This window comes from Corvus hawaiiensis, chromosome 6 (genome assembly GCF_020740725.1).
Source record: "Corvus hawaiiensis isolate bCorHaw1 chromosome 6, bCorHaw1.pri.cur, whole genome shotgun sequence".
Lineage (NCBI taxonomy): Eukaryota > Metazoa > Chordata > Aves > Passeriformes > Corvidae > Corvus > Corvus hawaiiensis.
Window position 1 is genome coordinate 61945226 of NC_063218.1, and position 14773 is coordinate 61959998.

General features: G+C 40.5%; 1 protein-coding gene across 3 annotated transcripts in view; it reads right to left on the reverse strand.

Annotated features, from left to right (window-relative positions):
* Positions 1–14773, reverse strand: part of NELL1 (neural EGFL like 1) — a 293487-nt gene that overhangs the window by 141220 nt on the left and 137494 nt on the right. For all 3 annotated transcript variants that reach the window (XM_048307246.1, XM_048307245.1, XM_048307244.1), the window contains exon 13: positions 7442–7567. In XM_048307246.1, coding sequence (XP_048163203.1) covers positions 7442–7567 — 126 coding nt within the window. The remainder of the gene's footprint in view (positions 1–7441; positions 7568–14773) is intronic.

Below are 14773 nucleotides of genomic sequence, written 5' to 3' on the forward strand. Positions count from 1 at the left end.
GTGAGAAGCTCCCAGAAGCTTCCCCCATGTCCAGCAGAGCCAAGGCCAGCCAGTGGGTACAGATCCGCTGCTGGCCAAGGCTGGGCCAATCAAGAATGATAGTAATGCCTCTGACAACAGATTTAAGGAGAAAAAAAAAGTAATTGCTCAGATGTAATTGCAGCCAGAGAAGAGCAGGGTGAGAATATGTGAGAGGAACAGCCCTGCAGACACCCAGGTCAGTGCAGAAGGAGGGGCAGGAGCTACTCCAGGTGCTGGAGCAGATTCCCCTGCAGCCCGTGGTGCAGCCCGTGGTGCAGCCCAGGGTGAGGCAGCTGTGTCCCTGAGCCCATGGAGGAACTCACACCAGAGCAGCTGGATGACTGAGAGGAGGCTGTGAGCCCATGAGAGGTCTGTGCTGGAGCACAAGTCTGGAAGGCATCTGCTGACCTGTGGAGAGAGGAGCAGGTTTCGTGGTAGGACTTGTCACCCTGCTCACAAAGGAGCAGCCTGTCCTTGAAGGACTGCACCCCATGGAAGAGTGACCCACATTGCAGCACTCTGTGGAGAACCCTTGCCTGTGGGATGGACTCATGTTGGAGATGTTCATGGAGAACTGTCTCCCATGGGAGAGACCCTGTGCTGAAGCAGGGGAAGGACTCCTCCCTGTGCATTGTCAGGAGCAGCATGTGATGAACTGACCATAACTCCCATTTCCACCTCCCTGCACCACTGATGGGAGGAGCTCAGGAAGGAAGGAGGGATGGGGAGGAGGTGTTTTTATGGTCTGTTTTTAGTTCTCATTATCCTGCTCCAATTTTGTTAGCAATGAATTCAATTAATGTATCTAATTCATGTCTGTTTTGCCTGTGACAGTATTTGCTGAATGTTCTCCCCTGGTCATTGTCTCAACTAATGAATCTTTGTTATATTTTCTCTCCCCTGCCCAGCTGCAGAGGGAAGTGAAAGAAAGGCTTTGGTGGGTGCCAGGAATGAAGCCAGGGTCACCCCAGTACAGCAAGATCCTGATGATATTCTTTAGAACACCAAGATCTAAAGAGAGCTCTTGCCCAAAACAAACCTGAAAACTATTCCACCACAGACCGGTCTTCACTGCCTGCTGCCCCAGACTGTTTTCAGCTAGCAGACAGGTCTATCAATTCACCAGCCGCAGCCCATCACCAGAACAGCTGTAACATTTGTTTACTGACGTCCCTTAACATCCAAGACCCTGCACAGCACTTTTAAAGTGCAAGTGCCACACCAAAAATAACTATGTTGCTTTCTGGATGCTAATTTAGTTTACCAAGAAGAAATAGTGGAAAACAAGGTCAAGTAGATTAGATTTCAGAAACAGCACTATCTTTCAAAGAGTGACCATATTATCAATTGTCTGCCTGAAAGCTTCTATTCAGGTCTTTTACAAACACACACAGTGATTCTGGATGCGAGGCCAGTAACCCGCCCTTTGAGACTGCCGCTTCACTGTGGTGAAACTTGCTGCATTATTAGCATTATTATGGGGTCAACTACACCACCTTGAACCTGACAGGTAAACCCCAGCAACAAAGATACAAAGGCATCAATTTTAGTAATAGCAAACAATTTGAACGTTTGTTCTAACCACAGCAGGAAATTTCTGCAGCTGAGTTGCCTTTCACAGATAGGGGAGGGGAAGAAAGGAAGAGCAGGAGAAAGGGTTTCTGACTTTTTCCCTTGAAAATGAGATTTCTCAGCACTCTTATGTTCTTCTGTGCTTTAAGAACAACTTTTCTAATAACATGCTGCAGAAGGGCTTGTTCTGAACAGTGCATTACATTCAAAAACTGAATGCTGCCCTAGAAACCACACAGGATGGAAGTGAAGGGACTTACCGGACAACCTGTCAAAATCAGTAGGTTTTCTTACTTCCTCTTCTCTACCCATACTGTAAATCAAATTAGAATATAAACTCAAGACTAAGATTTATATTCTAAGACTTCTTCTAAATAATATATTTCTATGTAACATCAACTTTTTCACAGAATTAGAATATTGAACTACATGTTTTGAAAATACTTCCTGTTTCTGTGGTAAAGACTTGCTTTTTGCAAGGAACATACAAATATTTTAGTGACTCATTGCTTTGAGAAGCCAAAGGTTAAAGAAATTCTGGGAACCTCATCACGGCAAATGAGGACTGAAAGAGGGTTAAGAGCACAGCCCACTGCTGAAACATCATGCAGAACAGTAAAATATGGAGGTGGATTATTTTCACAGAGAAAAACACCTGCCAGCAGAGCTTTGGTGCATAAAGAGAAGGGTGCTTGCATAGGTCTCACCCCATTTTGGCAGAATGGGTACTACTGACATGCTGGATGGCCAGATAACTTTCTGTACCACTTCTTGGAAAGATAAACCTTGGACAAAATGGGCTGAGACATTCTCCAGTCCAAAGGAGGCTTCTTCATTTAGAAGAATGGCCGCAAATAACACATGAAAATAGAGAAAGAAAAATCTCCTGGCACTCTCATTTGAAAAGCTCTTTAAGCTTTATTATATAATCAGTGAATATTTGTAGTAAATTAAAAAAAAAAAAAACCAAAAACCAAAACAAACACTAGCAAACCAAAAAAAAAAAAAAAAAAAAAAAAAAAAACCAAACAAAACAAAACAAAAAAAAACCCAACCAAACAAAATACAGTGTTCAAGCCCAGTAGTGACTACATGAAATGAACTTATTCTTTGAATGACTGCAGGATATGAGGAAGTTTTCAGTGTTCCATGCAGCCCCAAGAAGAACACTGTAAAATTAGTGATTCTTTTTTAAACAGCTGTCACAGCTGTTAAAGGCCAGAAATCTTTTTTGTGTCACTGTGATTGTCTTTGTAGAAAATGCCAACATTATGCAAAAATAGATGAAACCTACCCACACTGTTTTCCCTTCCTATCAGCATGATATATGTGGTCATTACAGGTAGCTTTTAGCTTATTAAGACGAAAAAACATTTGCATGCTTGATTGAATGGCAGTGAGATATAGAAACTGTATATTCTAGTTTCAAACTACAGAAAATCATATAAATTAATTTTTAAAATCATACCAGAGAACAGATGCAGCCCATCAAAAATAAAAGTATTACATTCTTATTGCGTAATTTATAATGCTTCAAAAAGCATAAAACAAAATAATGCACTTCTGAAGCAAACTCCCAAACTGCTATGTTAGAAGAAAGCAACCCAAGAGAACTTATTTTTCAACAAGCAACCAGGGTAAAAACCTGTGGGAGTCAATCAAATGCTTTAAATCAGTAGATTCCAGCACATGAGAACATCTGGAGCAGCAAATCTTGCTGCCAGTTTCAGAATGGACAAGACTGTGATTTACTAGAGAACAGATGAACAACCTGTCAGTGCCACAGGAAGACACTGAAAAGCAGGTTCCTATTCAAGGGTAACTTTTCTTGATATAACTGTCTTTCACTTAATTAACATTCAGAGCACATATCCCTAGGAACAGGTAAGCAGAAGAACGCTACTGTACCTTTCTAGGTGAACACAGGTTGAAGTTATTACTAGGCTGACTAAATCTGACTCAATACATCATCATCCCAGGTCTTTTGCTTATTTGAGACTGAACACTAATTATTTACTAAAAGAGTCACTACTTGATTTTAAATCATAGGTGAGAGCTTGATATAATTGTAGACTTCATCCATGTGGTGGTTTAGGGTTTCAAACCACACTAGAGAAGTTTGCAGAGAACTGTCTCCTGTGGGATGGATCCCACAGCACAGCAGAAGAAACCCTTTTCCTTAAACATAAAGTAAGACTCCTAAGAAATGAAACACTGACCAAAACCCCATGTTTGTTTCCCTTGTGCAGGTTGGTGGAAAGAGGGAGGTAGTGGAAGAGAAAGGTGTTCTGGAAGCTTGCTTTGGTTTCTCATTATTCTTTTCACTTTTAATTCTGTTTGTAATAAATTTTCTTTATTCTACTGTAAGTTTGAGCCTGTTTTGCCTTGAAGTTTTTCCGTTTTCCTCAAATAATCCTTATTTCACCTCATAAAAATGAAGTTTCAATTTCCCCTTCTCTGCTTAGCTATAGAAGAGGCAAATAAATAAGTAGCTTTCATGGTGTTTGCTGCCTAACCAGCGTCAAACCGCCACAATCCAGAATAATGTTTTAGTCACTCTGTCCCTATGACTACATTTTCTATGCAATCAGCACATCTTCCAGCACAGTAGCTTCTTACAGATAACCACAGAAGTTCCTACTTCACAGTTGGAAACTATTACCCAAAAATTGTTTTGGGAAAAAAACTTTCAGCAATGTCAAACCAGTAACAATTACTTTAAATGTATTAAGATCCAATGTTTTAAAGAAAACACTGGAAGCAGCATATTTAAAATTCAGCAATATCCAAATGAATTTCATTTTGCTCAACTCAAATTGACATAGTGTTTCACTAGTCACTCCATTTCTTTTTAAAAAGATAAAATCCCCTCACATTTCCTTCAGCTTAAAAATTGTTTCTGATTCACACCTTCCACATACAGCTGCTTTCCACCTTTTGAAAGCTGCCAGAGCTGGGGGGTCAGCCACTAAGCACATGCCTGCCCAGCAACACACAGAATCTGCTCAACTGCAGGTGACTTTATACCTTGATTAGACTGAGGCTTCCCAAAATACGATACCTCCTGCTCTATGGAATAACTCTGCTTTTGGGTCAGCAGTGTACAAAATACATGCAATGCCATGCATGTGCCTTAAGCACTCACATCTGAAACTTCATCTGCACTCTGAACCCATCAGAGCCTTACCCCATACACACACACAATTTTAATCAGAACACCAACCCATCTCAGGCTTTCAGATTTGTCTCCAAATGCATGGTTCAATAACAAGAAAATTTCTCATCTGTTTGAATGAAGAGTAACAAAATTTTAAAAACCCGAGAAATAGTTACAGTCTACTGTGCCTGTAAACATTTGTTGTCAGTATAAGGGGAAATATACTTAAGTATTTGCTGCCTGATTTTTTTTATTACTGCTTTTTTTAAAATCACTGCTATTACTGCTAAAAGTCTGTTGAAGCATACTGTGAAATACAAAGAAAGGATTAGTACTTCTATTGCACAGGATTTATTTTAACTGCATTTAATATTATAACAAACAACTATTTCTACATACAACAGGCAATGAACCAAGTTTCTCCTGATCTATGTAACGCACTTGCTCTGCTTCTTAACCACGATGTCAAAAATGAAGTGTTTTTGCAAGACAATAAACCTGCAAGAAATAGTTGTCTCCCTCATTCTATTATTTGTTCTTATACCTGCTCTGGATTTTTTGTGTACATGCACTTTAAGTGATTGCTCCCCCATTACTGTCAAGCAACTTGTCTTGCTACTTCACGCTTTTTCAGTGTATCACAAATACCTTGCTTTCTATGCCCTTTGCTTAATGATAGTACCCTGCTGGAAAGAAAGGCACATTAGGAAATTAGTAGTGCATATATGGAAAAGCAAGAGTCAGATTATCAAAAACCACTCTCCCCATCACTGTGAAGGTTGATACCTCACACAGCGCAGAATTTAAGGTCTGAATCTGTCATGCCACATTGTAAAAGATCAAGCAAAACTGAAAAGAGACAGATACAGAGAAATGATGACTCTTTGGGCAAAACAAAAATCAGCTTCCTGACAGCTATTTAGTATCAGTCTCTCTCAAGAGGCGGGCAGGACTTTCCCACAGTTTTATAAATTATATAATATTAGCTAAAAGACATGCTGTCATCATGAAAGTCAACATTTCCTATGACCTTCCCTAAGGATAACATGCATTACAATGTAGTTATCCAGGCTGAAAATCGTTCTCATATTGAACATTCCTGTGCTAGCTTTCCACTTCAGAAAAGAGCTCACCCAACACCATTCTAAACGTGGTATTGTGTTGAGCTGATTTATACCCATTTCAATAAATCTACCTGCTATTTTCTTCCTTTGCATGATGTTGGGGAAGATGAAATAGGAAAGCCTTATAAATATGATTGCCTGACAAAAGATTTTGGGAATATGAAAACTATAAGCGACATCGAAATGAAGGCCACCTTTGAGATACAAAGTCTTAGTTACTGAACAACTGGAAAACAATGGTATGGCCGACTGAAGGTAATCCCCTCTTGATTGAACAATACCCTCTGCTTGCAGGCAGGTCCAAGGGTCAGAGCAGACCCTACTAGCTCAGCAGAAGGGGTCCAAAGAGTAGTTTTTAGGAGTTAAGATGTAACACTCTATGGTAATATAAGAACTCTTATAGGCTGTATGTAAATGCTATAGGATTTGTATCTTGTATTAGATTGGTTAGTGACAATTAGAATATTCAGTACAGAAGATGATTTATTGTATTGTAACCAGGACTTCACCGATCCACTCTACTTACTCCCTTACCCGCTTACTCTCTCACTTACCTCCTCTTCGCTCACTCTTACTCCGCTCTTACCTACTTGCTCTTACTTTTACACTCTTGCTCTCTTGGGCCTGCTCAGAGCTGCCAGCTGCAGCTCTAAGCAGTGCCCCTGTACCCACGCCCTTTGCAATAAACCGCATGTTCCAAGATCTGACTTCAGAGATCTCTCATCTCCGTCCGTCCCGACCGTCCAACCCACCCAAGCTCCTGCAGCATGACAGGTGCACCATCAAAGTAATCCCAAAATCAGACTTTATGGAGCGTGATTAAAAGGTGTTATCCAGCTAGATAGAGTTGGGATGAGCAGTTCAGCAGCTTCTCACATTTTTCTGAGACTGCCAGAGAAGGTCCCTTAAAAACCCCTAAATGGAAATGAGACCCTACCTATTTTCCACTAAGAATTTTTGAGCTCATTTTGAAGATAGATATTTAAAAAAAAAACCCACCTAGATTTATTGTCTAATGCTATCCACTTGCTGTCTTTTCTAAACAACATGTCATAGTTCTTTAGACATTAATTCTCAGCATTAACAACAATTTCCAAACCTCCTAACAATAACTGGATTTGAGAACTTTATATATTTCAGTTTTCCTTTTGCGTATTTGCGTCGGCTCTGTCCAGAAAGCTTCTCCTCCTGTGTAATTTCTTATGTTTCAATCCACTGACCAGTTTCAAACCACAGCTGATGAAGTCTTATTTCTTCTCACAACACATGTGATCTCAGCCTCTGCACCGCACACAGAATGCAGATGTGGGACACGAAGGGACCGTGTCTTGGCTGGAAAGAGCCCTCAGTGGGTGCACCACAGGCCTTCTTCAGCCACCTTCCAAGTTAATCCCAAAGGGCCCATACAGGGGAAAGGCACTTCCTACCACATTTATCTACCCTACTTGTGCCTAAACTTTATGCTTGCAAAGGGCCAGCTGGTGTGTGGCATTTGGGACTAGTCAGAAGGTAGGGAATACACACAAGACAGAGCGTAAGAGTGCTGCTGCTGTAGCTGAGAGCTCACCTGTGCAGGAGAAGTCATCCACACGGACATATCCCGTGACACAGTCACAGCGGTAGGAGCCGGGCAAGTTAACACACACGGTGTTGGCGTGGCAATAGTGCATCTTGGCAGCACACTCATCAATGTCTGCAGGGAAGAACCACCCAGGGAAGTTACAGTCAGACTTGGTGAAATGAATAACGTGACATTACAGAAAATAAATTTCATTTACAGCTCCAAAGGCAATCTGTTTAAAACTCCTGTATCATAGCAATGTGTTCCTTCCCACCATTCTTCATGAAACACTATTTCTTTTTTAATTCTGGAAAAGTAACACACAATAGGGGATTTTTTGCAATGTTAAAAACCAAAAACTGATGCAGTTTTCAAACATAAAATAGTGTCAAGGTATGCAATACTGAAAATCCTAACTCTTAAAGGCACAGTAGCTCTGAACAGCATGGTATCAGTTGCAGTGCTGGTCAGACATGCCACGCAATGTTTACCAGGACAGTGCAGGAGCAGATTCCACTGCCCAGTTGAACAGCGAGTACTCCACACCTCCAGATTCCCCCAAGTGGTCTGGCAATGCCCTGTCCCTGAAACGCAGTTCTGCTGCAGGAGTTACTGGCCAGGGCTCTGTGCCCCTTCCCCATGTCACACAAGCAGAAGACTGAACCAGTCACCTAAGCCCATTTTATCGTTTGTATCACGTCAAAGCAACAAAAAACCATGATTAAGGAGCAGCAAAAACTTGACCTCATGTCTCTGCTAAAGCAATCTCTACTGCTGCTGCAAATCCAAAATCCAAAAGTGTTTTCACAATAGTGACTCAAACCTATCATTTACTTGCCTGTTTAAATATCTCAAAGCTCTGTGATACAGTAAACTGTAAAATCTTCCCCCTTCCTTTTCCACAAACCCAGAAATTATACTGAAGAATTTTCTCTATTTTTTTCTCAGCAGGATAGATTTTCTGCTTAGCAGCACAGATTTTACATGAAGTAATTAATGGTTTTCAAAATATTAATTCTAGTGTTACATACGTCCAACACAAAGAAAGATGAATCAGAGACATTTTCTCCCCATATTACTTTCTTTTTGTTATTGATTGCTCACATTCAAGAAAGGTATCAATTGACAACACAGCTGAAGAACCTCCTCGGCTGGTGGAGTGCCAATGAGTTGGTCACCCCAACAGAGCAGTCTCCTATCCCATCCCTCTGCACAACCATCTAGAGTCTCCCTTCTGCCTCCACACACAGTGCTTATGCAAACACAGCAAGTGACGAGCACCAAAACATCAGCACTCAGCCCCAGAAAGGCAGGGTGTGGGGGGGGAGTTTAATTGTGCAGATGCTGAGTTCTTGGTTACCTAAAATCAGGTATCTTGTTTAACCTTCCTAAAGTGAAACAGCTGCAGTTGAGATACAGCCCCATTTCCCAGGGCTGTTTCATTCTCCCAGGGAAAATGAAACACATGCCAGCTACACTCACACTTTCAACATTACAGACATCTGTCCAGCAGGAGCTACCAGTTAAATCTCTTCATGCTGGCCAGCGAACAGCTGTCAGTTGGCAGCGATTTCTGACTGCTACCAACTGGGGATGAATTAGAAATGATGGCCTGGAGGCAAAATACTTTGTATACCACTGCAAACACCTTAAACTATCTCATTCTTGCATTTCTGTTGTTTCAGTTGCAGTGCCACTGGATGAAATGAATTTTAAAAAGTCAGGAGCATCAATATATGAAAGATAAAAGCCAGGAAAAATCCTCCTACATGTCTTGTTATCACACCACTGAGTGCTCGAGCCACTTGGGAAACACTCAGGTGTTGACGTGTGTTCACACTGATCTGCTTGCAGACTATTTTTAATAGGCTTTTGGAGCATAGCTTCGAGGAGTTTTACTCTTGCATTATCTAATAATTTTCTAGCATAAAAGGAAAAGGAATGAAAAGATGTCTGCAAAGAAAGCAAGAACGTCAAAACAGCAACCAATTCACCTGAAAATTAACCTTATGCATCACCCTTCATCTCCAGCTCCCTCACTACACTTCTCTTTCTTCTCCCAAGGGGAAGTGAGAGGATTAAAAGTCTCAAAGGTGAAGGAATTTGAACTTCGATTCATTGCAAGAAAGGCCCAGATTGCTGTAACAAAAAATATGAGAATTCCCAGAGATAAAAAGAAAACTCACAACCTATATGAAAATACTGCCATGAGATAATATCTCAAAAGGAGACTAAGGACTTCAAATGATGACTTGACTATAAATAGAAGAACTGAGAAAAACTGGCACTGGGTTGCTGCAGAATCCCCAGAGCCCAGGAAGAAAAAGCCTGGGCCTAACAAAGGAAGCAGAAGTAAAAAAAAAAGATCTGTCTCTTCAAACTTTGTTCATTTATTTAACTGTCTTTGCAATCTTTAAGGGTTACATTTTCCATAAACCCTTTCATCATTTCAGATTTTCTTTTACCTTTGCAGTATTAGCCTTCTACTAATACATGCATTTTCTTCAGAGAGAATAATATTGAGAGGTCAAAACTGGCAACAGCATTTTCTTATTAAAGCCTGTAGGGCAACACTAAATCTGTTGCTCTGGACCACAGTTCTACAAATTCTTGTAAAATGTTAGGTACTCATCATGAAAAGCTTTGGGTTTTTACTTAATATCGTTAGAGTAAAACCCATAAAGCACACAGTGGTATGTATCAGCTCAGCTGTAATGGAACTCAAATTGTGATTCATGTGTATGGATTGCTTGTCACATTTGAAATATTAAAGCTCATCTTCTAGTGGTCTTCTGAGGTGACAAAAATACATGATTTATGTTTCTCTCTAGGCTGGTGAAGTAGTTTGTTTTTCTTTTAAAAAGGTATACTTATGGTCTTTAAAATGAGACTTGACACACCGTAATTATCATGCACATATCACCAGCTTCCAACTACATCAGCTCCCACGTGGCAACAAGAGACATTTGGGCTCCAGCTTTCAGCAAGGACTGGTGTGTTACAGGGTGGGTTGGCCTGGGAAGCAACTGTTATCACTGGGTTCAAGTGTCTCCTCAGCAGTCAGTGAAACAGGGTTCATTGCCAGTGCAGGGCTCTCTTTACAGCATTACTCACACACCCTAGAGCTAATTAGCTATCACCATTACTCTTTACTGCAATAAATAGGGTTTGTGAACTCACAGGCAATAATAAAAGATACTTATTAGTTGTGCCAGTGCACTCAGCAATGCTGTTGAGTACACTGGGACTAAAACACAAGGAAAGCATCCCAGTGGAGCTGCCTGCTCAGCACCTGACAGGCAATTTGCCTCACTGCGTCACCTCATACCAACCAACCAACGGAACAAGGTGGGAGGGGAAGACAACACAAATGGTGTTCAACCCATGGCCAAGGAAAGAGGCTTTCTCATCTGCAAATGTACTTTACAAACTGTCCAAACCACTTAACTCTTTTCATGCCCAACTTGGAATCCTATTGCTAAATATCTGTAATGTTTAAGGATGACAGTGAGACACCAGATCTCAACTAGAGCATCTCTTTACTGTTTGTCCTCTCCAACAAGTCACATCAAACCAAAATAATTTCGGCTGCAAAGAAGGCACAGTTCCTATTAATAGCAGTGTGAGTTTTGTCCATTCAGCCAAAGGTGAAGCGGACCCATTGTTTTTTAAACTGTTAGTCCTGTAATAACCATGAGGGAACAATCTTGAAACAAAGCACTCTCTGCCTCTGGAATTGTACACCACTGTTTGCATGCACTTAACAATAATCCCTTTACACATTAGTAGTGTCATCACCTGTTGTTTGGGGCTTCATTTTCAGTTTAGCTACTAAAAGACAGGAACATACAAACCAAAACAAAATGAAACTGACTATGAAGTGTTCCAGAGCACTAACAGATTACGTATTTGTATCAGAATCAATTACTCTATTTTCAACTATCTCCCAGTTACTCACTTTCCGGTTGGGGACTATATTTTACCAAACTCAATTAGAATTTTTGGAAACTCTGTAGGGAAGCAAAGGCAGAAAATCAAAAACAGGGGGAAGAAACCTCAGCTTTGCAGAAAGCTCTGATATCTAATTCATGATTATTAATGGCGGGGAAGATTCCCTTCCCCTCCCCTCTTTTTATTCAAGCCAGTACTATGCATTGACTTGAAATGTATTAGACCCTGGTCTAAATAATCAGGATTTTTAAAAATGTGAAATCAAACCCTGTTACTATTTAAATAATATCAAATGTTAACATATGTTCACAAGCTGATGGAATCATATCAATGAAGTTTCCAAAACAGCAGAGCACAACTGGAGCATGAGACAGGTCCTGAAATTTTGGCCACCTTATGCTTATGCAAAAACTAACACATGCCATTTTCATTCCACTGACTTAGCAGCTCCTTGTTCACTATATTTACTTGCTCTCCAAATTCTCCCTGATTCTGTCCTCTCCTGCTCTTATCTTCTTTCCACTGTCAGACTCACTTGACTTCAGCTCCACCTGCCTTTCTATCTTTCCTTTTCACCCTCCCACTGCCTTTCTAATACATCTCATACATCTAACATACCCCACACCTGGTTTTTACCTTCAGCACAGGCCTGGTTTCTCAAATTGTGCACTAGAACCCTCAGGGAGCCATAAAGCATTAGACACAGCAGTCAGCGGTTCCCCATGAGCTGGAAGCAGCTCAGCCTCCCCCAACTGCCTGAGTAAGAAGAGACTAATTACTGGCAGCAAATGTTTAGGCTAGCCTTAAAACTGTTTACCAACAACTGTTTACCAGCTTCCTTGGTAGCAATTCGTCTTCTCCAAGGCAGGGCAGCAGTGCAACTCTCTGCCTTGGGGATGGAACTACTGCCCATTCAGAGGCAAGGAAAGAGCCCAAAACAAGAGCGGACAAGCCGAAGCAAAAAAAGTCCCTTCCAACAAGGCTGAGAAATATTACCCTGATGTCATTAAGTAACTAACTAGCGAAAAATGCCTTCATAAATTAGGGCTGGTGTAATATCACCTGGGAATCCAAAGGCAATAAAATAACTATCAATATCATATCAGGAAGTATTACCACTTTGACTTTTAGAGCATCATTAAAATGGTGCAGCCTCTTCCTCTGGGCACAGCGTAGAAGTGCTTTACATTGAAAAACCTACTTTATGATCAGGACAAGAGTATCAATATTCCAAATCTGTTTTCTTTCTATTTAACTGCCCCTCTAGGGATGGAAACTGTACAACTATAAGGTTAAACAACTAAACAAATAAATATTTTAAAGCATACATTCACATGCAAATCACACTTGAACAGCCATACTTTCCACTGCAGCCCAGCCCCGAATAATCATAACATTCCTGAGAAGGACAAAAATAAAATTCAAGTGAAGGTACCTTCCTGGTCTTTATTTCAAGTGTTAAGTTTAAATACTTTTACCATTCATACTCAAGGTAGCAATTGATTTTTCTCAAAAAGAGATCACAACATTTTGCTACCTGTTTCTCAGCTACAGTAGTAAACTGCCCAGGAACATGGTTGTTTCCTAAAATCCATCCTAGTGAAGCCTTAGACATTAAAATATTGCCTAAGTACAATACAATCACCTTCTCCATCCTTGTTATTGCTTACAATAATACACAAGTCATTAGCCTCTTCTTAATGATTCTTTGATGAAAAATATGAACTTTTTTTTAGAAGTTCATTTCCATAGCCTGAATCTCCAATGACCTGATCAATTCCCGAACTCTTTGGAGTCAGGGAATTTCATCTATACTCAAAACAACACAGTCCTATCTTGAAAGGCAGAACTCAGCTCTTTAAATCTTTCTGTTCAGATTACCTAGTGTCCCTCTCAGCAAGAAGTTTTTCCTTTTATTATGCTACTAAATTCTACTTCTCTCTAAGGAAAACTGAAAATTTGCAGTTCCACTCTCCTCTGTGCCTTCTGTCATTACACTGGTAAATTATGCTGCACTGGTTGGGTCCCAAAGAACCTTGAGATCTCTTAGGATAAACACCATTTATTTAAATTGAAGTTTTCCTAAAAGATCGTTTCCATCAGTTGAAAAGCTGCCACTGATGTGTTAATATTAAAGAAAATATAAGTAATGTGGTGTTGTTTTTAACAGAAAGGAGCTGTTTTCTTAACCCTAAGTGCATTCATTTGATAAATACATTAATAGAAAATGTTCACAGACTTTTAAGTAGTACTGTTTTAAAATGTTTGCAGATACAGCTCTTAGGGATGGTTGATAACTTATTCATAAGGTAACTCTGACAGTTGCAAATAAGTTATTTAAAAAAATATGCAGCCAGAATTCACATATGATAACGCAGCTTAAGAGAGCACAGATTAAAAATAATCACAGAAACCAGAATGAAACATTTGGGGAAACAGGTTTTGGCTAACAGCAGCAGCTCAGTCATTTGCTCAAACATGCCAAAGCAACTAGGAAAAACAAGTCAAAATTCTGCTTGTACTACAGTAGCAGCTGCTATGATGTTTAGAACTAACTGAAGTTAAAAAAGATTCCTTTATCCGGGATTATTCAAGCCTTTTAATTTTTTCCTTCTAATTATTCTTTGAAACTATACTGATATTTCTATTTAGAATGCACAGCAACAGAACAGGCTACTAAGAAGTGTGCCTGAGTGGGTGTAAGGATTTTTCTTTAAAGACACTGCTGAATTTGCTCTTCCCCTCAATGGCTTATGAGAGGCCACGTAACAAGCTAGCCACTTCTCAGTTTGGGAGTCTGCCTGGCCAGTGGGATTCAGGACTTTTACCCAAGTCAGTGCCACCTTCCCTGCTCTTCAGCTACCCCCTGACCCCTTGGACTCCATCAAGGCAGATCAATGCCTTTGAGGACACTCTGCTATAAGGGATTTGTGGATTCTGAGGAACATTCATTACATCCTCTCATGGACATTATGGCAGAGAGGTTCTTTGACACCCCCAGGTATTTTAACATACTCAGGAATACCAGCAGCTACTTGAAGTAAGAATTTTGTATTTCAGGGAAACGACCTGGTGTCCTTCGGAAAGGGAAAAAAAAGAAAGATGATGATGACTGATGCCTCTTGAACTGTATTAACTGCTCTGAAAAGAGCAAGATGTAATGACAGGTAGCCTGGGAGAAACACTGAGAAACTGCTTCATTCTGAGGCTTCAAACTGACAGAGGGTGGGTTTAGATTAGACACTGGGAAGAAATTCTTTCATGGGAGGGTGCTGAGACAAGAGCAGCACAGCCAGAGGAGCCGTGGTGCCCCATCCCTGTAACAGTTCTAGTGGAAGTTGTCCTTTCCCACAGCAGGGGGGCTGGAAATAGGTCTTTAAGGTCCCT